This window comes from Trichosurus vulpecula, chromosome 1 (genome assembly GCF_011100635.1).
Source record: "Trichosurus vulpecula isolate mTriVul1 chromosome 1, mTriVul1.pri, whole genome shotgun sequence".
In the NCBI taxonomy this organism is placed as follows: domain Eukaryota; kingdom Metazoa; phylum Chordata; class Mammalia; order Diprotodontia; family Phalangeridae; genus Trichosurus; species Trichosurus vulpecula.
The window spans coordinates 168,315,841-168,342,357 of NC_050573.1; the positions used below are offsets into that span (position 1 = coordinate 168,315,841).

The 26,517-nt window shown below is 40.7% G+C and overlaps 1 protein-coding gene across 1 annotated transcript in view; it reads right to left on the reverse strand.

The window, feature by feature from the left end:
- PXDC1 (PX domain containing 1) overlaps nt 1-26,517 on the reverse strand; it is a 57,006-nt gene that overhangs the window by 18,847 nt on the left and 11,642 nt on the right. Inside the window, exons 2-3 of the mRNA XM_036768497.1 lie at nt 4,387-4,478; nt 3,044-3,161 (exon numbers count right to left, since the gene is read on the reverse strand). Coding sequence (XP_036624392.1) covers nt 3,044-3,161; nt 4,387-4,478 — 210 coding nt within the window. The remainder of the gene's footprint in view (nt 1-3,043; nt 3,162-4,386; nt 4,479-26,517) is intronic.

A 26,517-nucleotide genomic window follows, 5' to 3' on the forward strand; every position in this document is an offset into this window, starting at 1 on the left:
CTAAGTGTTTCTGAAATAACATTTCTTGTTGCCTTGAGGGGTACAATGAAATTATTTCCACCATCCACTTTATTTGCCTCTTAGAGAAGAGCCTGGGAGCCATGTTTCCATTTAGATGAAATGTCTGGTACAATGTCATTACAGTATTGCAATTCTATTATTCTAGCAGCATTATCAATTCATTGATGGCCAATTAGTGAGCAAAGGTTTCCCATTTAGAATGCCAAGAGTCAAATTAATGTACAAAGACTAAGAACTGTGTGATTTGTAGCATCCTTTAAAGTCACTGCAGTCGGGGTCGAGGTTTACAGAGTACTGAGAGCCATTTTGTATTTCTGTCCTTTGCATGGATGACTGGGGCCCCAAAAAGTTCATCGCTTGAAGGCCTTCATTCTCAAAGAGGACCATGACATCAGGAAGGTGATGTCTTGATTTACAAGTGAATTAGATTTAAGTGAGGGAGAGCTGTGCAAAGTCACCAGCCTCAGTCTATCCTCCAGAGCCATCTGGGTCCAGTGGCCAGATACAGACCAGGATGACTGGAGATGGCCCCAGATGCAGTGGGAGACTTTGGTCTTTTTAACATTTGAAGTCTAGTCTTCTGGTGAAGAGCTTCTCCATACCTGTCTAGACTAGTCCTCATGCAACAGACACAATTTTATCATTAGGCCCATAGTTAAACCTTTCCAGCCTGGGAGAAACTGCCATAGCCTTCAAGAACTCAACATGAGTGCCACACCCCAATAAAGCATTAGAGTAAAACTGTTACGGAGGAATTTCAGTCTCAAAAAGCTATGTCTTAGCTCCCCTTTCTTTGTAATTTATCATAGCAGTGCCAATATAGGCCACACTCTCCTCCAAAATCTGGCTTACAGAAAACTTGCATGCGGTCAATACTCAATGTTATTTTTCATTGTATATTTCCTTACAAAGAGATATTATTTTAATGGTATGGCCTTCAATGGAAACAATCTCATTTATCTTAACTCCTTAACACCATTAAGTGAATTGAATTTATGCAAAAAGGAAGCCAGTCCTTCTTGGTCTGACACAGGATCTGACCACATTTGACCAAAAGTGATGGAGTAGGGGTTGGACTTGGAGACTTCATTATCACTAGAGCGGCTCAGCACCAGTTACATCTGAACTAAGAAATGGTGCATTTAGTAGCCATTAACAACCGTTTAAATAAAAGGTGATCCTCGAATGACTCCATCTAAGAACAATTCATTCAGTGTCTTGGGGAAGTGCCTTTGGCAGCCAGCTCACTCTGTTGAGAGTGAGAGGTAGTATAGTACAGTGGAAAGAGTGTTGAATTTAGAGACCAAGAACCTTATTTTTAGTCCTGGCCATTGACTATCTGTGCACAATTGGGCAAGTCACTTCATTTCTCTGGGTCTCAGTTTCCCTATCTGTAAAAATAAGAGGCGTTGGAAGTACTAATTGACCTCTCGGGCCTCTTCTGGCTCTAACTCTATTCTCCTATCAGAATCTAGGTTTTAAAATGAGGTAGAGAGTGGTCAGTGGACAAAATGATCAGCTGATCACACCTGCCCTCAACACTTTTCAGGCAATAATAACCTCTCTGATGTTATAAAGCTGCAAGAGATAAAGAGAATAAGCTTTTTTTAAGCACTTATTAGGAGCAGCCAGGTGGTGCCATAGTGCATGGAGTACAGAGCCTGGAGACAGGAAAACTTATCTTTGTGAGTTCAAATCTAGAATCAGACAGTACTAGCTATGTGACCCTGGGTAAGTCACTCATCCCTGTTTGCCTCAGTTTCCTCATCTGCAAAATGAGCTGGAGAAGGAAATGGCAAACCATTCCAGTATCTTTGCCAAGAAAATCCCAAATGGAGTCACAAAGTGGTAGACATGACCGAAAAATAAAAACAAACAAAAAGCAAGCCAAGCACCTATTATTTGCCATACTTTTTTTTAACAAATATAATTTAATTTGACCTTTGAACTTTGGCATATAAAAAAAAATCACTTGCCCAAGTGATAAATATCCAAAGCTCTTTTGGAAGGAAAACTTTGGCTCCATCTACCTAATGCCCATGCCCATACAAAAGTGTGCTTGGCCCTCTCTCTGGGCAAAATTACAATCTGATTCTTAAAACTTCTACAGAAAAAAAAAAAAAGCTGATAGCTAAAGCACGTGATCTTCATTTTAACCAGCAACAAAGACTTCAATCATTAATCCACTATGATCCAGTTGTTCTTAAATTTAAGATACCTAATACGTGAAAGCAACTCAGTGGAAAAAGCTTTCCACTGTTCAAAATTTTCCACGGTCCATTCCAGAGTTCATTAGAAAGTAAAGTATTTGAACCATATTAACCCAGCTCCCTGCAGAAATGCCTTCACCGACTTACGATTCAGTATTATGCCCCCAGGCTTTTAAGAAGCTCAGTGCCAAAAGAAGCTGTCTGAATGTTCCTATAGCTTCTCCCAAATCATAATGGTACATGTTTTTCCCAGTGCCATTTATCTACCGATCTGAAAAGAACTGAATTTCTCTTTGTTTAGTTCTAGGAGGACCAAAAAAAAAAAAAATTAGTGTCTATATATGCAAATGCTTTCTTTTATTGGCTAACAAATGATTAAAACCATGTGACCCAGTGTAATATTTTGGGGGCTTCTTTTCTGGGCAACTTAAAGGTGACTTCAGAACAGGGAGCATTTGGAGTTGTCATATTGCTCTCCGTGCTCCTTTTAAAAGGAACCAATTCAATACCCAATGTTTCATTTTGTATTGGGGTCAATTTTGTAAGCTGCCTCAGATCCTTTAGAAGTAGTCAGGATACATACCCCAAATCAATCAGTATATGCTATTTAATAAAAATGAGTTGTTCTCTCTTTGCTGTCACTTATACGACTTTTTGAACTTATTCCAGTAACTTTTTCCCTCTGGCCTAAGAGGGAGTAGATAGAACGACTGCCCACCCCAAAATCCTTTTTTCCCCTCACTGAAATGATTCACAAACAAAAATGTTTTTGAGAGCCAGAGTAATCAAGAAGGATGTGGTTTTTTTCTTACCTGATATTTTGACTGGACTCTGAAAACTTGGTTGAATTTTATGTACGTTATCATTCTTTAATACTTGATCTAAAGGGGATCTTTCAAAGAAGGTAAGCACCACTTCTGACCTAGAATACTGGAAAGAAAGATTGATCATTTAGAATTTGGGCTTATTTTAATTTCCTTTAATTTCCCCACAGTTTTTTATTTCAGAGCTTCGTAGAATTTCAGACAGAAAAAAAGGACCTCAGGATCACAGAATGTTAGCTATAAAAGTTACCTTAGGGATTATCAAGTTCCACCTTTTAATTTTATAGCCAAGGAAGCCAAAGCCCAGAAAAGCTAATATAGGTGTAGATTGGTAGAAATGGGACCTGGGTTCAAATCCAAGCTCTGACACTTTGTAGCTGCATGATCTCAAACAAATCATTTTACCTCCAAGCCTTGGTTTTCTCATCTGCAAAATGGGGATACTGACACTTGTACCTTGAAAGGTTATTTTTTTTTTGAAGGCAATCACGTTAAGTGACTTGCCCAGGGCCAACATAGCTAGTAAGTATGTGAGGCTGGATTTGAACTCAGGTCGTCCTCTTGACTCTAGGGCTGGTACTTTATTCACTGCACCCCCTAGTTGTCCCCTCAAAGGGTCATTGTGAGGAAAAACTTTTCAAGCTCTCAATGAATTAGAGTCATTACTAGGGCACTTGTCCAATGTGCCTGGTTAGCTAACACCTGGTTAGCAGTAGGCAGATGGACTAAAATTCACATCTCCTCCTTAGTAAGAAACAAAGAAACCTAGCCAACAGTGATGCTTTGTGTGCCAAGAGGGTAAACTGGCTTAATTCATCAAGGACCTGGGTTCAAATCCTGACTCTGAACCTTGCTATCTGTGTGACCTTGGAGAAGTACACTTCTTTTGAGTCTCCATTTTCTTATGGCTCCATGTCAATGATTCTGAGGACAATAAGGAAGTTATGGATAGTTATAGGAATTTAAAAAAAAAAGAGGCTAGCCTCTGCCAAGGTTGTCCTTATTCAACCCACTTCAATGGCACTCAATCATCTAGGAGTTACCCAAAAGGAAGGTGCTATCCCACAAAAAACTTATTTAGCATGAAAGGAACTGACCAACTTCAGACTCCTTTGATGCCAGCGGACATCACACTGCTTTGTTGTCATTCCCCACCCTACCCCCAAATATATCCACTTGTGATAAAAATCCTTCTCTCCCTCCCCGCTCCTTCCTTCCTCTTCTCTCCCTCTGTTCTCACCTCTTCTTTCTCTCCCTTCATCACCCCCCACTCCTGATCTCTTACTCCTCCCCCTTCCCATCAACCATAACACAAAGACGATAACACTTACTTTGCACGGCATGCTAATAATAGTTTTCAGAAGTTTCTCCACTTCATTAAGTCTGGCTTCTATATCATGAGCATCCTTTATTGCAATTAGCCCTAGGAATTAAGAGAGAAAACCCCGTCAAAATAAGAATCCCAAAAACATGGGCTTTTTAAACAAAGACAATGATGGTCCCACTGAAAATTGTAGCTTGTCCTGAAATGTGCAGAAAGGGTACATAGTTCCATTTTTAGTGCTTATACTGAACACTTAATTCTAGAAGGGAGTAATAACATTCCAGAAACTCCTGGTCTCGACTTTTACTATTTCCACTGATGACGTAATGAATTACTTTGAGTAGCTTGGCTATCTGATGATGGGGAAAAGTGAAGCCACATAATGAGAAGGCAGGACTCACTGGAAAAGATCCAGATATTGGGAAAGATAGAAGGCAAAAGGAAAAGGAGATGGCAGAGGATGAGATAGATGCATAGCGTCATGGAAACAACGAACATGAACTTGGACAGACTTCAAGAGATAGGGAAGGATGGGGCCACAGGACACAACTGAATGACTGAACAGCGACAACAACAAAAGGGAAGCAGGAGTGGGGTTAATAGCTGAAAGCAGGAGAAAATCTCTGCTATTTCTGAGAAGTCTGGATTAGGGACCCATACAGCAAGGGACAGGAAGGAGCCGGAACTACAAGGCTCAACTCTGGAATATCACTAACTGTGCTTAAGCATCCCTCAGCTGAAGTGGGCTGCAGGGGAAGATGGGAAGTCTTGAATTAAATCCACCCACAGAACTTTGTGGGTATGTAGCTACAGTGGCCTGTCGCTAGAGGGCCTCAGTAACCTTCACCAATTCGCAGAGCCTGTTGGAAAAGTGCTTACTTACATTCGCCATTTATTTAAACGCTGAGTTTACAGGGGAAGATGATTAGCTCTTTGCTCTAAGAAAAACAAACTGGATATGAGTCATAGGTCTTTCCAAGAACCACATGAACTATCCCATTGATGTAAGGAAGTAGAGTAACTCTGAGCTCAACTCAAATATTCACGAGTATTTGAAAATTCTGTTGATTTCAGTGTTTGTGTCGAGTAACTCTACTTAAATAATTATGACTACAGACACCAGACCTGTGACGTCACTGGTATGTATCATAGGGAACTCCCGGTGAGTGGCTTCCTTGGACAAAGCTGGTCTCCATTACTTATGAGCATCATCCCTCAACTTAGGCTCTTAAGAGAGCTGCCTAATAGGAATGTATATGCAGAGCCTATATTGGAGGGCATGCCATCTTGGGGAGGGGGGAGGAGAAGGAGGGGGAGAAAATTTAAAACTTATGGAAGTGAATGTTGAAAACTAAAAATAAATATATTAACTTGAGAGAGAGAGAGCTGCCTAGCACAAAAGTGACTGTCAAACAAGAGGCAGCCATGGGCAGGCCCACAATACTCCTGCTGCTGAGCCAGATTAAAATGGAAATATTTACGAAGTAAATAAAAATAAAATAAAATATAGATAACATTAATATGTGGTTTTCTAAGTCCAATATGTAGTCCAGGGAGATCCTCACCTATGGTTTGGTGCAGGAGAACCTGCAGCCTCGAGGCCACATGTGGCCTTCTAGGTCCTTGGGTGCAGCCTTTTGAATGAGTCCAAGTTTTATAGAACAAAAACTTTTATTGAGGGGATTTGATCTGTGAAGTTTGGATTCAGTCAAAGGGCCGTAAAGTCAGTTTTCTAGAGGTAGGAAAAGAAGACTGCCAAGCATACTAGAAACTTCCCCATAACTCACTTAGCCCAGGAACCATTGTCTGTACTGCCAATGGGCAAACCACAGAAACTATGTAACTGTTGTTGTTAAGACGTTTTTCAGTCACGTCCGACTCTTCGTGACCCCATTTGGGGTTTTCTTGACAAAGCTACAGGAATGGTTTGTCATTTCCTTCTCCAGTGTGTCCCCATTTTACAGATGAAGAGCTGAGGCAAGTGACTTGCCTAGGGTCACACAGCTACTAAGTGTCTGAGGCTGCATTTGAACTCAGGACTTCCAGACTCCAGGCCCTGTGCTCTATCCACTGTGCCACTTAGCTGCTAGAATGATAGGAGCCACTGATTAAGACAGGTTAGGAAGTTTAAACGTCACTAAAGCGCTGTGCCCACAGGCATGGATAGAACCCCAACGGCCCCACAGTGCTTGGGGTGCATCAAAAGGTGAGATCTAATTTTGTGGGGCTCAGTACTTCTGTGGAAAAGATGGTTAATTTGTATGAGGGGGGTGAGGAGAAGGCTGGATTCAAAATATAAACTTAGGCCACTGGCTGGATAAATTGTTTATCAATCCAGTATATTTTCCCTTCCCCTACTAAATTCCTATAGCACCTATTATCTGTATCCTTCCTGGTGTACACACACACATAATATACACGTACATGTATAAACACACATATATGTGTACATTGCATTCACATTCATATATTCATATACAAACACACATATATGCTCTTGTAAGGACAAATTTATTTGAACGCTAAGCATCTGATAAATAGATCTAACAAAGCAAAAGCAATAGATTAAATTGGTCTAACATGACATTCCAAGAAAATGCTTAGTCCCCAATTAAATACACGCAAAAACTGTAGGTGTCTTACTACTTAACATTATCACCAACTTTACTGGCTCATGTCCTCATTTGCGTATTTGAAGGTTTCAGGAGCCCAAGGTGTGGCCTTGGGCAGTGGTTCAAGCAGGCAGCAGGAAGGGGAGTGGGTAGGAGGAGGCGGTGACACCTTGGAAGCCAGCCTTGGAAGGTGTTATTTAAAAGTCCAGAAGCCCTTGAACATACAAGCAGCCTATAAAACAGCTGTGCCATATTTAGGTAAAGGAAAACAAGCATCCCTACCTCCCAAATCCTCCTTCCTCTCTGCACCCCCACCCCCAACCCTCTCATGTTGCCTTAAATAAGAGGAGGGAAATGCCAAGAAAAAAAAACCAGATGTATCAGATTCAAGAGAGTCCTTCCTGCTCTCCAAAGGATCCCCACTAAAGTCTTGAGTGCTCTCCTCTAATATTTCAAGTCTCTAACACCTGCTTTTCAAAAGAATCATTCCAACTCTGAGGCCAGCTACATACAATCCTTTTGAAGACCTCTGCTTAATACAGAAAAAGAGCACAGATCCACACTTTCCTGGAGAGATTCTTTGTCCTGGGAAGAGAGGCAGACCTGTGCATTTCTTCCTTCCACTAATGGCGGATCGATAACTTGTCTTACCTTTGTAGACTTAGACAGTAAGCAGCCTGGGACCTTGAGAGATTAATTGACATGCCCAGGGTCAGAGAAAGCCTTTACGTGTTAGATGTGAAGCTTTAATCGAGGTCGGCCTCAATCCCTTATACTTCACTATCTTTCTGACCATCCAAATAATGCCTCCTCCTTCCCCCTCCCCTGAAAAATATTTCTAAATCCAAAGGAGGCAAACCAAACCACTGTACTTAACATTTAGTCAGTAGAATTGTGAATTGGGCCAACCACTCCCAACAGCAAAGAAAGTTACTATGTAACCGAAATGTCCATACCCTTTAACCCAGAGATCCCACTGCCAGGCATTTTTTGTTCTTTGCTATAAGGGCTCTCTGGGATCAGGAGATATATTGGGAAATACAGGTGGTGTAGGGGAAGGGAATAAACATTTATCAAATGCCTACTGTGTGCCAAGCACTTTACAAATACTGTCTCATTTGTAAACTAGGATACCAATAAGCAGATATTTGTAAAATATTGAATGAATGCTTATGATATAGCTAGCATATTAGTTTCATACAAGTCAAATACAGTTTCTTACTCATAGGGCTATTGAGTAAAACTCCCAGAACTTTATTTTTGTGTGTTCTGTGACTGTACACTGGAGCCCGCCCCCCACCTTTTAAAATCAATGTGCACAGCCCATCTCTGCCAGTTTTCATTAAATATTAGCCACGAACCTCTGAGATCATCTAGTTCAATCTCTATTTTACAGAGGGAAGGGAACAATCATTTCTATAGGCCCTACTATGTGCCAGGCACTGCGCTAAGAGCTTTATAAATATGAACTCGCTTGATCCTCATAACAATGCTGGAAGGTAAAGGGTTATTATTGTCCCTACTTTCAGACAAAGAACATGAAGCAGATAGCAGTCAAGTGTCTTGCCCAAGATCACACAGGCCACATTTGAACTCGGGTCTTCTTGACTCCAGGCCCAATGCTCTGAAGACTTTTGCCACCTAGCTGCCCATAATAAGGAATAAGGGTAAGGAAACTGTAGCCCAGACAGGGGCAGAGACTGGCCTGCATCAACACGGCAAGTAGCAGAGTCCTGATTTGGCCTCTGATTTCAACCCCATTGGGTGTTCTTTGCATACCACAGTGTCTCTGTAATATTCGCAGGGTAATATGATTTTTTTTTATTTTTTAAGTTTATTTTTCCCCACTTAACAGTATTTCATTTTTCTAATTACATATAAAGATAGTTTTCAACATTCACTTTTATAAAATTTCGAGTTCCAAATTTTTCTCCCTCCTTCCTTCCCTCTCCTCTTCCCCTCCGCAAGACAACAAGCAATCTGATATAGGTTATACGTGTACAATTGGTAATATGATTTTGAAATGACTACAGAGGTTTGTGTATTTGTAGTAGGCACAGAGATTTAGAGTTATTTTATCTTAGCTATTATGGTGTACTCTTGGTTCTGTCTATGATTTATTGAATGTAGAACATTGTTCCTATGGGGAAATAGGATGTGTAGAATGACATTGTTTTCAATAACAGCTGTGGCAAGACTCAGGGCGTGCGTTAGAGAATGTTAGAGGGGGCAGCTAGGTGGCACAGTGAGTAGAGCACCGGCCCTGGAGTCAGGAGGACCTGAGTTCAAATTTGGCCTCAGACACTTGACACGCTTACTAGTTGTGTGACCTTGGGCAAGTCACTTAACCCCAACTGCCCTGCCTTCCCCCCCTCCAAAAAAAAAAAAGAGAGAGAGAGAATGTTAGAGCTGGCAGCTAGGTGACTCGGTGGATAGAATGCTGGGCCTGGAGTTAAGAAGATCTGAGTTCAAATCTGGCTTCAGACACTTACTAGCTGTGTGACCCTGGGCAAGTCACTTACCCTCTGGCAAACCACTCCAGCATTTTTGCCAAAAACAAAAAACAAAAACCCATGGGTCACAAAGAATTGGATACAACTGAACAATGCAAGAGCTAGAAGGGACCCTAGGGCAAATATTATTTATGATCTCCCTTTTACAGATGAGGAAAGTAAGAACTAGGGAGGTTGGCTTATCCAGAAGGACTCAGCTAAAGAGTGGGAGAGCTGGAAACGGAACCTAGATCTATCCAGAAGTCCTGTGCTCCTTCCACTACACCACACTGTACTGTGTTAGAAAAACCACAGTCTTGGGTTATAGTGTTAGGCCAGAGCAAAGCACTCTTTGCTTCCCCCTTTGTAAAGTAAGAGAGTTGGACTAGATCAGTGCTTTGTTTTGCAAGGCCCATGGTACCTAATAATCTCATTACGGCACCTAGTGCTTTTAGTGGCAGCTTAGATGAAACCACAGAAGTACAGCTCTGCTTCTCATCCGACTCTCACATTAACTCAAGGAGACACCCACAGCACCAGACAAGGTCACTTGATGAAGGCAGCAGTGGGGACCTCCTTAGGGGTTTCACCTGTCAATGCAACTTGTCCAGCCCTGACTTGGGCACTAGTCCCACGGTGAATGGCGAATGGGGGTGTGGAAGGTAGGGGATCGGTAGGAGGGACTATGTGGAGTTCCCATGGCTGAAGAAGAATTCTGATCTGCCATGCTCAGCTCTCCAAGATCACAGAATGATGAATCTAGCAGTAGATAGGACCTCAGAAGTCATCACCCTCCCTGTACAGATATGGGAACTATGACCCAAGGAAGTTGATTGGCCCAAGGATGCAACAGGCATTAGAGAGGAAAGATGAAGGGCGAGGGGGGGTACGATCACAGAGTTGACATTCTTTGTCCTCTTCCCCACTGCTTCACTTTGATATTTTCTAGCTCTGTCAAGATCTTTCTGCGGGCCTTTTAAACAGTCTTAATTTGAGTGCAGACCCAATGGAAACCAACACTCTCAGCAACAAGCTACCCACGTTCATTCCTCTTTCTTTAAAAATGGAAAGATTCAAGTGGCTCCTACATTTCTGAAACATCTCCTAGATTCAAAACAGATCTGTCAGGTCCTGAAGAGCTGGGAAAGACAGTTTTCACCACCAAAGTCCTTGGCAAAGGTCACATGCTTCAATATAAGAAATGGATGCGGTTTTGGCAATGGAGATATCATTTTAGAAGATGCATTACCAACCTCTGCTTTGCCGACATACCCAAAAGACCACAGGGACTTTCCATATGACTTGCTGCCCAAGCCTCTCATGTATTGTCCCCCGGTATGAGAATGTGAGCACCGTGGAGCAAGGGTTGTCTTGCTTTCCTATTTGAATCACCAGGGCTCAGCAGAGTGAACTTAGTAAGTACTTAATAGATAGTTTGTTTTTTTGTTTTTAATCATTATGTTCTCTCCCTTAATTATCATTCAAAAAAAGAGAAAGACACAGACAGAAAAAAAATAATTATGCCCTCCTCCCACACCCAATTTCATCAGAAAACATCGGAAAAGAAATGCTCATTTCTTTGGACAAGTGCACTGTGGGGATTTTGTGGTTTTTTTCTAAATAGGTCAGGTCCAAAACAAAATCATGATTATCAATCAGTCAATATTTATTTAGTGCCCACTGTGTACTAGGCACTGTGTTAAGCATTGGAAATAGACGCTCCTGCTTAATTTACTCTTCTCTTTTCTGCTAGTCCCCCCGCTCCCAGGTTTACATCCCAAAATGAATCTTGTATTCAGTTTCCCACCTTTCCTCTTAATACTCCCCCACACGTATGAACCAAACTGAACCATCTCCTGGATGGCTCTCCCACCCCAGCCTTTGCTCACGCTGTTCCCTTTGCCCATCATGTCTTCCCTCCTCATCTTTGCCTGCTGAATTCCTATCCTGACTTTAAAGCCTGATTCAAGCATTTCTGTTTCTATTAAACCTCCTCCCCCCAACCCCTAACCCCTCCAATGAATGCACAAGTGACTGTTTGTACTCTCTCTGACGTCTTCCCATATACACCACTAGGTGGTAGTGGGCTCCTCCTCACTGAACGTCTTCCAACAGAGACAGAACATCCTAGAGCTAAAATTAGTTATTTCTATACCTGGGACAAGCAGCAGGGGTGAGGCCACTATGGGAAAGAAGAGAGCCTCGTTACAGCTCTGGGATGATCATCGATTTGTCACATGTTTAAGGAAGAAACTCTTTGGAAAGACATTGGTCAGCATTGGCCCGTCAAGGTTCTTTTCAGCTCCTATGATTCTGTGATTGAGTCCAACACCCCCGCTTTCCAGATGAGGCCCAGGGCGGGTACAGTGACCTGTCCCGGGACAAAGAGCTGACAAATGTCAGAGTGAGACCTGCCTCCAAGCCTAGGGCTTTTTCCTCCTCTCCCACAATGTCTCCTTCATCATGCTGGTTGTCTTTTTCTGTGTTTATGTCTTGTCTAACTGAGAACGGGCACCTGTGTTCTCCTTCTGGGCATCATACTTGGCCTCTGCCAGCCATTGTGAGCACTTCTGGGTAAATATTTGTTGGTTGCTTCAGATCACGGTGAAACAGTCTGAGAGTGAACCATCATTTAATCCACTGAGTCACTGTGGGCCATTGTTGTGGTTGATAACAAGAACTGACAGGGGCTCTTAACGCACTTCACTATTAGTAAGAGTTGGTTCTCATCACTGTCTCGCATGATCTTCAGGACACCCACACAAGCCAAGCAGGTACTGAAATTACTATTTCATCCCCATTTAACAGATGAGGAAACAGAAGGTCAGAGTGTCTTGTCCAAAATCAGACAGTTAAACATCAAAGCTGGGAGCTTAATGTAGCTCGTTCACTGACGAGTCCAGGGCTCTATTAACTAATGACACGTTTTTCACTTCCTGATTCTTATATTTTCCTCTTTGTGTCAGGGTCAGTCAGTCAACTAGCATTTATTAAATGCCTAGTGCCGGGCACTGTACTACATACTAGGAATTTAAACAAAAAAAAAAAGTCCCTGCCCCCAAGGAGCCTACATTCTAACACACAAACAAGCTATATACAGGATAAATTAATAAAATAGTAATAAATGAATGACAATAAATAATAAGATAATTGAATAATAAATGACATAAATAATAATAAAATAATACAGTCTCAGAGGAAAGGCATGAAGATTAAGGAGGACTGGGAGGAGACTCTTGCAGAAGGTAAGACATGAGCAGAGACTTGAAGGAAGCCAGAGAAGCCAGAAAGTCAAGATGAAGAGGGATAACATCACAGGCATGAGGCCAGCCAGTGAAAATGCCCAGAGTTGAGAGATGCAGTGTCATGTGTGGGAAACAGCAGGGACCCACTATCGATGGATAGATTGCAAGTGCATAGAGGACAATAAGGTATAAGAAAATGGAAAAGGGAGGAGGAGGAGGCCAGATCATAAAAGGCTTTGGAAGCCAAACAGAGGATTTTATATTTGATCCTTAAGGTAACAGGGAGCTGTGAGAGTTTATTGAATAGGAGGATGATACGGTCAGACCGGCATTTTAGGGAGATCAATTTGACAGCTGAGTGAAGGACAGAATGGAGTGTGGGGAGATTTAAGGCAGGGAGACCAGCCAGCTGGCTAACCGCTGAGTACACTGTATATATGTAGAAATGTCCAGAATCTAAAGCTATTTCTCCATTTCAGTGTGTCTGTGTTTGCTGAATGGAAGCCAAGAGACTCTCATCAAAGCCTGAACATATTTCAATGGAGCATGATGCAGTGGGAAAATCAGAAGGCCTGGGTTCAAATCCTGCCTCTAACACTACCTGTGTGACCTTGGGCAAGTAAGTCATTTTACCTCCCTGGGTCTCAGTCTCCTCATTTGAAAATGAAGGGATTGGCCAACATGACTTTTGAAGTCCCTTCTAGGTCTAAATATATAATCCTGTGAATAGAAGAATGCTTTATAAACAGCCATTCACTCAATAAGCATTTGATAAGAGGGCACTGGGCATACTTCCTATGTTCTTCACTGTATTCTAAGAAAAACAGGAAGGGAAATGGGGATGAGGCTTGACATAGGAAGAGAGGAGATGCTGAATCTCCAGCACTGAAAGAAAAGAAAAAGCAGATAATAGTTTCTAATAAAACTGTGCTCCAGTTGGTATTAGACATTATTATCTATTAAATCCCCCAAAGCATTTTCAGGCTATTGGTGAAAAAAAGTGCTGGACTTGGAGTCAGAGGACATGACTTCAAAACCCAGCTTCCCTTCAAACTGCCTGGGTAATAGGGAAGAAGCCATTTAGGTCTTTGTTTCTTCATATGTAAACTGAGGAGGGGGCAGAGACTATATGATCTCTGAGGCCCTTTCCAGCAATAATAGTACTACCAATAATGTTATTTTATACATATATATGTATATATATATACACACATATATATACATATATACACACACATGCATATATGTGTATATATAGAGAGAGAGATGGATAGATAGATAGATACTGTTTTAAGTTATCCTATTAGATCCTCACCACAATCCTGGGGGTAGGTGCTATCATTATCCCCCTTTTACAAGTGAGGGAACTAAGGCAGAGGTCATATGACCTGCCCCAGTGTCACACAGCTAGTAAGTGACTGAGGTCACATTTGAGCTTGGGACTTTCTGATTTCAAATTCAGAACCCTAGACACCCCTGGAACTTACAATGGATGCTTCTTGGGCAGCAAACTCAACCTCAGTCTCAAGGATGGGCTTTCCATGGTGCTGATATCTAAGAAGTTGTAAACTATTGAAAGGAAATACAAAGCTAAGGGCTCCAGATGTGAACTTCCATTTCTCCGCAGAATTTAGTTATTTTAGAGTTTACTTAAAAGTGCCTAGCCCAAGACAAGAAAGTTAAGGTATGGAGACCCGCCCATGTTTCATCTAATTCAACAAATATTCATTTCACTACTAATGGCATTATTATTGGCATCCAAACAGATCTCCTAAATTCAGAGAAAAAGGCTCTTTGCCTTATTCTACACTTTGCCTCCCTTAGGTGGAAAAGTAACATTTTAGTTGTGTATGTGTGTCCTGGGAAATGGAACTTGGGCACTATTTAATCAATTACTGTTAATTTCTTTTGACCAAAGCATTACACTTGAGACTATATTCCAAAGTACTTAGTTAAATGCAGTAAGAAAAAAATGATATAGGCCAAGCATGAGGGAACATGCCTATAATCACTGCTATTGGGGAGTTTGAGTTTGGTTGCTTGAACTTAGGACTTTTGAGCTTCAGTAACCTAAAGCTGGTCCAGTGATCCTACTGAGTCTGGCACCAGGGGGCCACCAAGGTGCCAAAGAATGGACAAACCATCCCAGGTTGGAAATGGAGCAGGTCAAAGTTTCCACACCAATCAGTGGTGGGGTTGGACCCACTAGTAGCCACTTCACTCCTAGGCTGGGCAAGACAGGGAGACAGTCTCAAAAAAAAAAAAAAAGGGAAAGAGAGAAACGAGCAAAAAATCTTCATAACAGCATTATTAATAATTTTTAAAGTGAGTATACTGTAAAAAGATATTCTCTTCCAAGTATGGGATTAAACTAGATGGCCACTGAGGTCCCTTTGAATTCTGAAGTTCTACATTCTGGTCCAGGAGGAATAGATTATTTAATAAAACGATAATATGTTCAAAAAGCACAGCTCACCCAAGAAGAGCTTAATATATCCACAAATGTCCCAACCTCCACAATTTTACAAACTCCTATCATTGTTCTTTTTCAAGATTTTGGTACTAATTAAATGATTAGTTTAGACTTTTAAAAATCTGCCTGCCTAGTTGAATAATCATTTAGAGGTCAATCCTGTTAGGTTCTAATTTTTGCTATTATCATCACAATTTTGAACTTTATTTTACAAATGCACTGTTGAGAATCACAGAGCTAAAAGACCTTAAAAACTATATAGCCCAAGCCCCTCACTCTATAGACTGAGACCAGAGATTAAGAGATTTGCCCAAGGTCATACAAGGTCATACAAGCAACAAAGGCAAGATGGTGGCATATACATTGTCTACACAGACTAGAATTTTTGCTTCATTTACTTATTTTTCTGATGCCTTACAAGGCAAGAGAGAAAAAAGAAAAAGTTTTTCATCAGTGAAACATTTATGTGCATGTCTATAATGGCAGGACACAAGAAAAAATGTTCTATCACCCCTAAACAAAAACTTGCAGCAATAATTCTCCAAATGTGGTCTGCAACCCCCAGGCCCTTTCAGGGTGTCTATAAGGTCAATCAATCAATAAGCATTTAAATACCTACTATGTGCCAGGCATTGTGCTAAGCACTGGGGACACAAAAAGGAGGCAAAATACAGTTCCTGTCTTCAAGAAGCTCACAATTTAACAGAGGAGCTATTTTTCCTAATACTAAACTATTTCCTAATACAAACTATTTTCCTAATACTAAAATGTTATTTGCCAATTAAAACACTCCTCCCTTTTCAAGCTACGTATCTGTCTGAGGCTGGATTTTTTCCAAATACTTCAACTAAAACAGCAAAACACAACAGGATGAATGCAAAAGCAGATATGATCATCCAGCTATTTTGCAAGCCAGACATTACAGAGATTAGCAAAAATATTTAAAATAATGCCACCTCTTTCAATAAGTTTTGTTGTGGGAAATATAATTATTTTTCATTTATAAAATGTTATTTATGTTAACATATAACAGATTAATTATTGTAATTTTAATAAGTATTTTTAAATGCAGCCCTTTTCAGTTTTACTATGATAAATATCAATATACACAAAACAAAAGGGTCCTCAATAACTTTTAGGAGTATCAAGGCATGCAGAACACTAACTTAGAGAACAGGACTCACAAAACTTGGGCTGCCACTCTGGAGATTGATCAGAAGGGGGCCCTCAAGTTCCATGTGTGCACCGAAGCTTGTTTCTATTAGTAGGCAAAGATCTCACTTGGAAAGAAGTCCACCAGCCTCAATTAAAGAATTGCTCTCAGGGAGCTGATACAGAAAATGATGCATGCCCTGGCAATTTCCCTAATTTCTGCTAAAATACAATCACTTAGCATCTATTTGACTTTTGATTTTACATCACATAACACCGGTGGCACAAAGGGCTGTATTCAGCTTTGCTCCAAGCATCTGGAAGTTGGAAATAGAAACTTGGCGATAATACCCTCTTCACAGCAGGTTGCCAATTCCATACTCATATAGGGAATGAATTGCCGGGAGCAGTGAGTGCTCTTCTCTCCTAAACTGGCTCCCTCCCTGAAATCTACTAGCAAGGAATCTGTTTCGCAGTCAGTTTCCAGTTAAATGTCTTTATGCACATAAAAATGATTGATTTATTTCTGTGTGCCGAAATAGATCACTTTAGGAAAACACAGGAATCGCTGAAGATGAGTTATTGTTCCCTAAAATTTCAGAACTGGAAAAGATCTTGAAGATTTAGAGCTGGAAGGGACCTTGGAATCCACCTCCTCCAGCTCCCATATTTGACAAGGATATCTAATTTCACTGCTTGTGGGCAGCCATCCCTCCATGCCTTCATGAGCTGCTGTGTCGGGAAAAAAAAAAACAAAATAAAACTGTCCTTGGTGATGTGGCTGTTCAGTTTTCAGTCCTGTCTGACTCTTTGTGACCCCATTTGGGGTTTTCTTGGCAAAAATACTGGAGTGGTTTGCCATTCCTTCACCAACCCATTTTACAGATGAGGAAACCGAGGCAAATATAGTTAAGTGACTTGCCCAGAATCACACAGCTAATAAGTGTCTGGGGCCGGATTTGAACTTAGGAAGATGAGTCTTCTTGACGTCAGGCCCAACACTCTATCCAATGAGCCACCTATCTTTCCCCTGTACCCCTCACCCCTTTTGGTGATGAGCTTCTCTGAAATAAGCCACATTGGATGATCCACAATCCTGGATTACAGACACATCTGCACCTGAAGCCTTACTAGTTCCATAGGCCAGCCAGAACTTGTACTTGGGTGGGGGATAAAGCCTTTGAAAATCCAGGGTGTCATGTCTAATCAATGATGAGGCATCTGAGCAGGTTTTTAGAAGAGGTTCGAGGCGTAAATAAAGCAGATAATTACCTCCACCCTCCACATTCAGAAACCTAACTGTAATTTGTGTGACTTGGTCCTAACATTGAAAATGTAACCAAATGATGACATCTCTAGTGAATTGCTAAAGACTATTATTTCCAGAGAGCTAGCCAGCAATAGCTGAGATGTCAAACACGTGGCCTGCATGTGGCCCACAGCATTCCAAAACCAGATTAAAATGTAATTGGGAAATATTTGACAAAACAAATAAAAGTGCAATGTTCTATCAGGCCTGACTCTTTGTGACCCCATTTGGGGTTTTTCTTGGCAGAGATACTGGAGTGGTTTACCATTTCCTTCTCCAGCTCATTTCACAGATGAGGAAACTGAAGCCAACAGGGTTAAGCGACTTTCCCAGGGTCACACAGCTAGTAAGGGTCTGAGGCCAGATTTGAACTCAGGAAGAGGAGTCTTCCTGACTCCAGGCTGGGCATTCGGTGCACTGTGGTGTCACTTAGCTGCAATTGTTGCTGTGGTTCAGTTGTTTCAGTTGTGCCACACTCTTTGTGACCCCGTTTTGGGGTTATCTGGGCAAAGATATTGAAGTAATTTGCTATTTCCTTCTCCAGCTCATTTTACTCATGAGGAAACTGAGGCAAACCGGGTTAAGTGACATGCCTAGAGGCACATAGCTAATAAGAGTGTCTGAGGTCAGGCTGAACTCAGGAAGATGAGTCTTCCTGACTCCAGGCCCAACACTCTATCCACTGCACCAGCTAGCTACCCATTAATTAAGCGGTTATTATGTGCCAGGCACTGTGCTAAATGCTTCACAAACACTATTTCATTTGGTCCTCACAACAAACTTGGGACGTAGGTACTATTATTATCCCCGTTTTACAGCTGGAGAAAATGAGGTGAACAATTTAAGTGACTTGCCCAGGGTCACACAGCTAATAAGTATCTGAGATGGGATGTCAACTCAGGTCTTCCTGACTCCAGGACCAGTGCTCCACCTAACCTGAACACAGCAGGTATTGAATAAATGTTTGTGGACTTGGCTTGGCTTAATTTGAAACTATTAAAGAAACCCTAAAGTCCAGAGAACAGGGAAGAAGGGGAGATTATGATTCATGATGTATAGGAGGCACTGGGTTTATACCCTGGGCAGATTAATAATAGCAATTAAAGACCCATATGCACAAAAATCTCCAAAGAAGCATTATGTGTCGGAATAAGAAGCTGGAAGCAAACTTTATGCCCAACACTGGGGAACTGCTGAACCAAATGTTGTTTGTGATTGTCGAGTTGTATCTAACTCTTCATCACCCCATTTAGGGTTTTCTTGGCAAAGATACTGGAGTGGTTTGCCATTTCCTCCTCCAGCTCATTTTACAGATGAAGAAACTGAGGCACAGAGAGTAAAGTGACTTTCCCAGGGCCACACAGCTAGTAAGTGTCTGAGGCCAGATTTGAACTCAAGAAGAGTCTTCCTGATTCTAGGTCCAGAGCGATAACCATTGTGCCACCTAGCTGCCTATATAAATGGCAGCTATTAATGTGTCAGTGGTTGGTCTTGGACCTATATCATTCCTTATGTTCAGTATTGCATTCAAATACACTTGGAAGGGCAAAAGTTGTCATGGTGGATAACACACTGGGCTTAGAACTGGGCAAGTCACTTAACCCTGTTTGCCTCAGTTTCCTCAACTGTAAAATGAGCTGGAGAAGGAAATGTCAAACCCCTTCAGTATCTCTGTCAAGAAAAGCACAAATGGGGTGGTGAAGAGTCTGAAACAACTGAATAAGAACAACAAAAAATGTTCAATACTGAACAATAAGGAATGGTGACTATGAAAAATCCAGGGCAACATAGGCGAACTAGAATAAGGTGATACAGTGTAAAGAAAGAAGGCCCAAAAGAACAATATATGCAATGATTATGATAATTTAAATAAAACCTATCGAACTCAGGTCAAATGCAATGGACAATTCTAGTATTAAGCTATTAAACAGTCTTCCACTCTATTAATAATCAGTAAACTACAGAAATAGAAAATGTCATGGACAATCAGTCCCAATTATTCTTTTAGGCGGTTTTCCTTCACTGATTTCTGGTATTGTATGGTTGAGTGGAAGAGGAGGGGTGATTTCTTTGGGTGTAATTCCCATGTCCTGGGATTAATGTACAAGCACATCCTATCTTAAATTCACAATGATTACTGCCTGATTTGTTGGTTTATAAATCCAGGCTACACCTACTTGTATTGTTTAGGTTTTAGGAAGTGAAAGGAATAAATGATGGGTTTGGGAGCAAGCAGTCTTACAGCTTGGAAACCAAAGCACTCAAACAAAATTGATCTTAGTTCTGGAGTGCCTGGGTAACAAATGCCTGTGTTAGTTACAGTCAAACTTCCCAGTGAAGGCTAGAGCTAACTCCGCAGGAAACACTGGTTATAGCCCTTGGCAGGGAGGCTGAATCCATACTGGCACAATTAGGCAGTCTTTCACAGGGGTGGAAGAAGAATTGGGAACACACCCCTCATACAAGTGAAGTTCTGTTGCTTAGGAAAATTTCTGCAGAGGCGGAAGAGTGGCTTACTGGATAGGGGTTTGGCCTTGGAGGCATGGAGTCAAGTCTGGACCAGCATGCCAGGCACTGTGCTGAGCTTCGGGAAGACCTGGGTCCAAGACCAACTGCTGACACATATTAATAGCTACCATCTATAGGGGCAGCTAGGTGGCACAGTGGATAGAGTGCTGGGCCTGGAGTCAGAAAGACTCTTCTTGAGTTCAAATACAGCCTCAGATGCTTACTAGCTGTGCGACCCTGGGCAAATCACTTAACCCTATTTGCCTCAGTTTCCTCAACTGTAAAATGAGCTGGAGAAGGAAATGGCAAACCATTCCAGTATCTTTGCCAAGAAAACGCCAAACAGGGTCATAAAGAGTCTGAAACAACTGAACAACAAAATCTCATTTTACTTCCATTTTACAGCAGATGAGGAAACTGAGGATTTTTAAAAGAGGTTAAGTGATTTGCCCTGACCTGGGTCACACAGTTAGTAAGTATCCAAGGTAAGATTCAAACTCCAATCTTCTGGCTCCAACTCCAGCTCTCTATTCCCTACTCCATATCTCAACAATGTGACTCTGGGCAAGCCACTTAACCCTCCAAATGCCTACATCTACACTTACAATTTGCAGAGTAGGTGCTGGCCTGAGTTGGTAGAAGGAATTAACTCAGCTTGAGTTCCCTATATTCATGAATGCATAATACATGTATGTACCATACTATCTTATATCACATGTATGTATGTATATACACATAAATATATATTGTTTAGCATAGTATATATTTATTCAGAAGGGGTCATAGTAGATAGAGTGCCAGGCCTGGAGTCAGGAAGACTCATCTTCCTGAGTTCAAATCCAGACTCAGACACTTACTAGCTGTATGACTCTGGGCAGGTCATTTAATCTTGCTTGCCTCAGTTTCCTCATCTATAAAATGAGTTGGACCAGGAACTAACAAATGACTCTAGTACGTCTGCCAAGAGGTGGTCATGAAGAGTGAGACACTACTGAACAATATAAACTATACCAATTCAGTTAATAATGGCCCTTGCATAACAACAAGCATACTTTCCTCCATTTTGGAAGTTTTTTTATTTTGTTGGTTTTTGTTTCATCATTTCTAAAGAATTTAAGTTGAGGGCCACTCAGAGGGCAACTTGAGCAGGCGGCAGCCCATTATACATGAAGAATTTAACCAAAATAGAATGAAGAACCATGAGATTTAGAGATGGCAGGGCTCTAAGAAGCCATCTCGTCCAATGAGACCTAGAGAGGTAGTAGTTAACCACAGAGTCAGTATTCAAGTGAAGGCTTTCTGACTCCAAGTCCAACTTTCTTTCCATTGCCTCAACATCATTAGAAAAATATGATTCAGAAAAAAAGGCAGGAAATTCTGCAGCAAGAATGAAGGACAAGGGCTGGGTGGCTCCATTGGAATCCTCACAATGTCAAGTGACTTAGAAGATGGCTCCTCAGAACACTGAGTGAACACCTGGGAGGTGGTTTACAGGACACAGACAAAAGGAAGGGCAAGAACAGGTGCTTGCCGTCGGCAGGTACCAGGTGCTACGCTAAGCATTTTACAATTATTATTGATGAAATTACAGAGCCATGAAGTATCCATGGGTTTTGTGTTTGTTTCTTTTAAGATCATTTGAATATCCCTCCAGACATGATGTGTATGGTCTTTCCTACCTAGGAACCCAAGGAAAAAAGATAAGCCCTGAACACATAGGCAAAACTTGGTGAAAGCTACAAACACATCTCAGAAGAGATAGGACACATGCGAGAGAGATAAGAACTTTATGATAAGCGTTCTTGAACTGGGCTGAGAACAGGATACAATAAACTCAAACTTGGGCTACGTCTATACATGAAGAAAGAATGGGGATGGGGAGTTGTATTAAAATAAGTTCTTTTGGTAAGATATCCAATTGTTCTTTAGAGAGACATAATGCAGATGTTCTTTGCATCTCTAACGCTGTTTCCTCAAGGGAAGAGGATCATTTCCTTTCACGTGCAAGAATGAGATTAACATAACTTGCTGAAATAATATTATAACCTTATTTACAAAGCATTTTCTTAGGAAGTAACTAATGAACATATTTAATTACAAATGTTGCTTCTGACACATACTAACTACATAAGTATGGACGAGTCACAGCCTTTTTGCTCTAAGCAAGAAAGAATGTGTCATTGTGGATTGACATTGGGAGTTTCTTCATTCTGCAATTCCACGTCTATACCAGTGAAAACAGCTATACTACTGGGCATGTAGGCAGCACAGTGGATAGAGCACCAGGGCTGGAGTAAGAAAGACCTGAGTTTAAATCTGTCCTCAGAGACTTACTAGGTGCGTGACCCTGGGCAAGTCACTTAACCCTGTTTGCCTCATTTTCCTCATCTGTAAAATGAGCTGGAGAAAGACATGGCAAGTCACTCCAGTATCTTTGCCAAGCAACCCCCAAATGGGGTCAGACACGATTGAAAATGACTGTACAACAACAAACCAATGAAAAAAACACAGGCGTAGACCCTTTGTTCCAGATGAAAAAACTTTAAAATACAAAAGAGTTAAATACACAGGATTCAGGGATAGAAGGGACCTCAAAAGGCATCTAGTTCAACCCCTTTGTTTTACAGATGAAGAAACAGACTTAGAATCTAAGTGGATCTGAAGCCAGGTCTCCCCACTCCAAGTCCAATACTCCTTACCCTATTTTCACTTCACTATTTTTTTTCCCTACAGTATCCCCTACTAAATGTCCCATTTCCCACTTTTGAATTCTCTACAAAAGAGAAGTGAACTTAAGAGTTAAACACTTGTGAATATCATTAAAATAGACCAGTCTTCATTTTAAAATAATGCTAGGCATTCATTGGACACTCTATTCTCGGCTCTCACTTGGATCCTGTCAAAACATTATGAGTCTTTGCTTCTTTCGAAAGACGACTGATAACTAAAAATATATCTCACTAAATAGCTTCAATATTTTGTTCAACCTAGAAAAAATTAATTAAACAAAGCTAGGCTTATTCAAAAGCCATAACTGAAAAGAATTATGCAGTGGACTTAATTGGAAAGAAGAACACTTTCCAAAGTGCTAAGGAAATTAAGATTATCTATATTATCATTCACTGGCCTCTGCTCCTAAGAGTAAATCAAGGGGAAATTGATCTGACAATTTCTAGTTAATTTTTACAAGACAGTACAAGATTAAAAGCACAAGATTTTAAAGAAAATTACCTGACAATCAGCCTAATTCTCTCCTTCCAAGCACTTGGTACACTAACAACTTATGTTTTGGGGCCACTAAAGTGAAGAAATTCCCTGACTAGGTAAAGACAAGACAAAGATATATTTACCAAGTCTCTCATCCCTAGATAAGTCTGTCAGTAAGTCAGTCAATACATTTTTATTAAGCACCTACTACGACCTGGGCACTGTGCTAAGCACTAGGGCTAGAAAAAGAGGCAACACACAGTCCCTGCCCTCAAGGAACTCACAATCTAATGTGGGAGACAAGAAGCAAATAAATTTGCACAGACAAGCTATATGCAGGGAAAGATGGGAAATAATTAAGAGAGGAGGCATTAGTATTAAGGAGGATTAGGAAATCCTTTCTGTAGAAGATAGGATTTTAGTTTGAACTTAAAGGAAAGTAGGTAGAGATGAGAAAGGAAAGCATTCCACCATAGAGAATCACAATAGAGATAGAGGAAGCATTCCGTGATAGAGACCAGAGAAAATTCTCAAACTTGAGGGCTGGAGTGTCTTATTCATGGAACAGCCAGAAGGTCAGTGTCACTGGATTGAAGAATATAAGAAGATGGGAAAGGCAGGAAGGGGGCTAGGTTGTGAAAGGCTTTGAATGTCAAACAGAAGATTTTGTCCTTGATCCTAGAAGGGATAGGGAACCACTGGAGTTTACTGAGTAGGGGGTGAGATGGTCAAGCCTATGCTTTAGCAAAATCACTTTAGTGGCTGAATGGAGTGGGGAGAGACTTAAGTCAGACAGATCTACCAGCAGGCTACAGCAATAATCCAGGTGTGAGTTGATGAACGCTTGTACCAGGGTGATGTCAGTGTCAGAGGAGAAAAGGGGTTGTATTTAAGAGATACAAGAACCTAAAGATGATTTTGCCTCTCTACCCTAAAAGAATTAGATTGAATTATAGTCAAAGAACCAAATGTGTAATCTCATACTTGAGATTACAGACTTGAAGAAGATGGAAGACCTAGATTCATTAGATCCACAGAGTCTTGCTGGTGAGCACCGCCAATCCAAAGTGGGTTTCCCTATTTTCAATTTCTTGTAGAACTCATTATTCTGACATCTAACTACATTTACTCTTTGCCCTACTAGCATAGTGTCTAGGAAGAAGCACTGCTCCTGTTGTCTTCCATAGGAAAGATTGAAATATGTTGAAGGACGCACTTCATGAATTCAAATCCTCAGACATCTACTAACTTTGTGACCCTGGGCAAGTCACTTAACTCTGTTTGGCTCAGTTTCCTCATCTGTAAAAATGAGGTGAAGAAGGAAATGGCAAACCACTCTAATATCTCTGTCCAGAAAACCCCAAAATGGGGCCACAAAGAGTCAGACTGAAGTCAGACTAAAGCAACTGAACAACAGTAACAAAGGTGTTAGGAATTCAGAGATACATATGCTCTGGTTTAGACAGATAGCTAAAAATCCTCTTAAATTACCACCTTCCTCTTGCTCTGTACTGCCAGTAGCCTATTTCTCTAGTGGCAGGGATTTCTCAGACTACACACTTACCATCTCTGCTTCAGACAATAGGTGTCTATTGTCACAAGTGCCTTAAGAATCAGTTTAGAAAAGGAAGGTCTATTCCTTATTGTTTTATTCAGTCAAGCCCTCCCTGTTGTTAAAGAGTCATAGATTTACAGCCCTTTAGGACCTTAGAAGCCAGAGTCCAACCTCCTCATTCTACAGATGAAAAAGTGCAGCTCCATCAATTGGGGAATGGCTGAACAAGTTGTGGTATATGAATGTAATGGAATACTATTGTGCTATAAGAAATGATGAGCAGGAGGACTTCAGAAAAACCTGGAAAGACTTATGTGAACTGATGCTGAGTGAAGTGAGCAGAACCAGGAGAACATTGTACATAGTAACAGCAATATTGTGCAATGACTAGCTATGTCAGACTTAGCTCTTCTCAGCAATACAATGACCCAAGACAATTCCAGAAGACTTAGGATGGAAAATATTATCCACATCTAGAGAAAGTACTGATACAGTCTGAATACAGATGAAAGCATACTATTTTCTCTTTTTTCTTTCTTGTGGTTTTTCCCTTTTGTTCTGATTCTCCTTTCACAGCATAACTAAGGTAAAAATATGATTAATATGGTTGTACATGTATAACCTATTTTATTGCCATTATATCGCTTGCTATCTTGGGGGGGGATTTGGAACTCAAAATCTTATAAAAGTGAATTATTGTGTGTGACTAATGTGGAAATATGTTTAATATGATTATACATGTATAGCCTATATCAGATTGCATGCTGTCAGGAGGGGGAAGTGAAGGAAGGTGGGAAAATTTAGAACTCAAAATCTTATAAAAGTGAATGTTGAAAACTAAAAGTGAATAATTTTTTTAAAAGCAGAATTCTTAAAGGAATTTTCATATTACAAATACTTTTTAAAAAATTCTTTCATCAATATTCCAGCAAGCTCTAAGATTATAAAATACAGAACTGTTACTGATATAAATTAATACAGGGAGTTTCCTCACCAGGAGTTCCATGTATGAATTAAATAGCAAGTCCAGAGCACAAAAAAGATAAAACAAAGAAACTGATGAAAGAGACATAATTTGTCTATGTGTAAAAGGATTCTATCCCTCCAAAGTTTTCATCTCTAAATAGGGTTTTGCTTCCACAGAGTGAAAAGCAGGGTATGTATCATTTTTCCAAATATTTTCTTTTGTCCTAGGAAAGGTTAGTGTCAGCTATACGTTTAAGGAAACATTAGAATTGCTACATAGGAGTAATCAATTAATCAATTTCTTAAACACATGTCATGATTGAAATTAAACAGGCACAAATAAGTAAATGTTGAAGGCTATCTCTACATGTAATTGGAAAAAAATAAAATACTTTTAAGCAAAGAAAAAAAGAGAGAAAAGTGAGGCTCTGAGTAAGTGTCCAAGGTCACACAGCTAGTAAATGTTAGCAGATGGATTTGAACCCAGGTCTTCTTGACTCTTAACACTCTGAACTACTCTACTATTCTGCCTCTAATTCTAGAATGGATTCATTTAGGAAGAACTTTTTCCTGTCCTTACTGGAGGAAGACTTTTTACTGCTCTGATGAAGAATCTTAA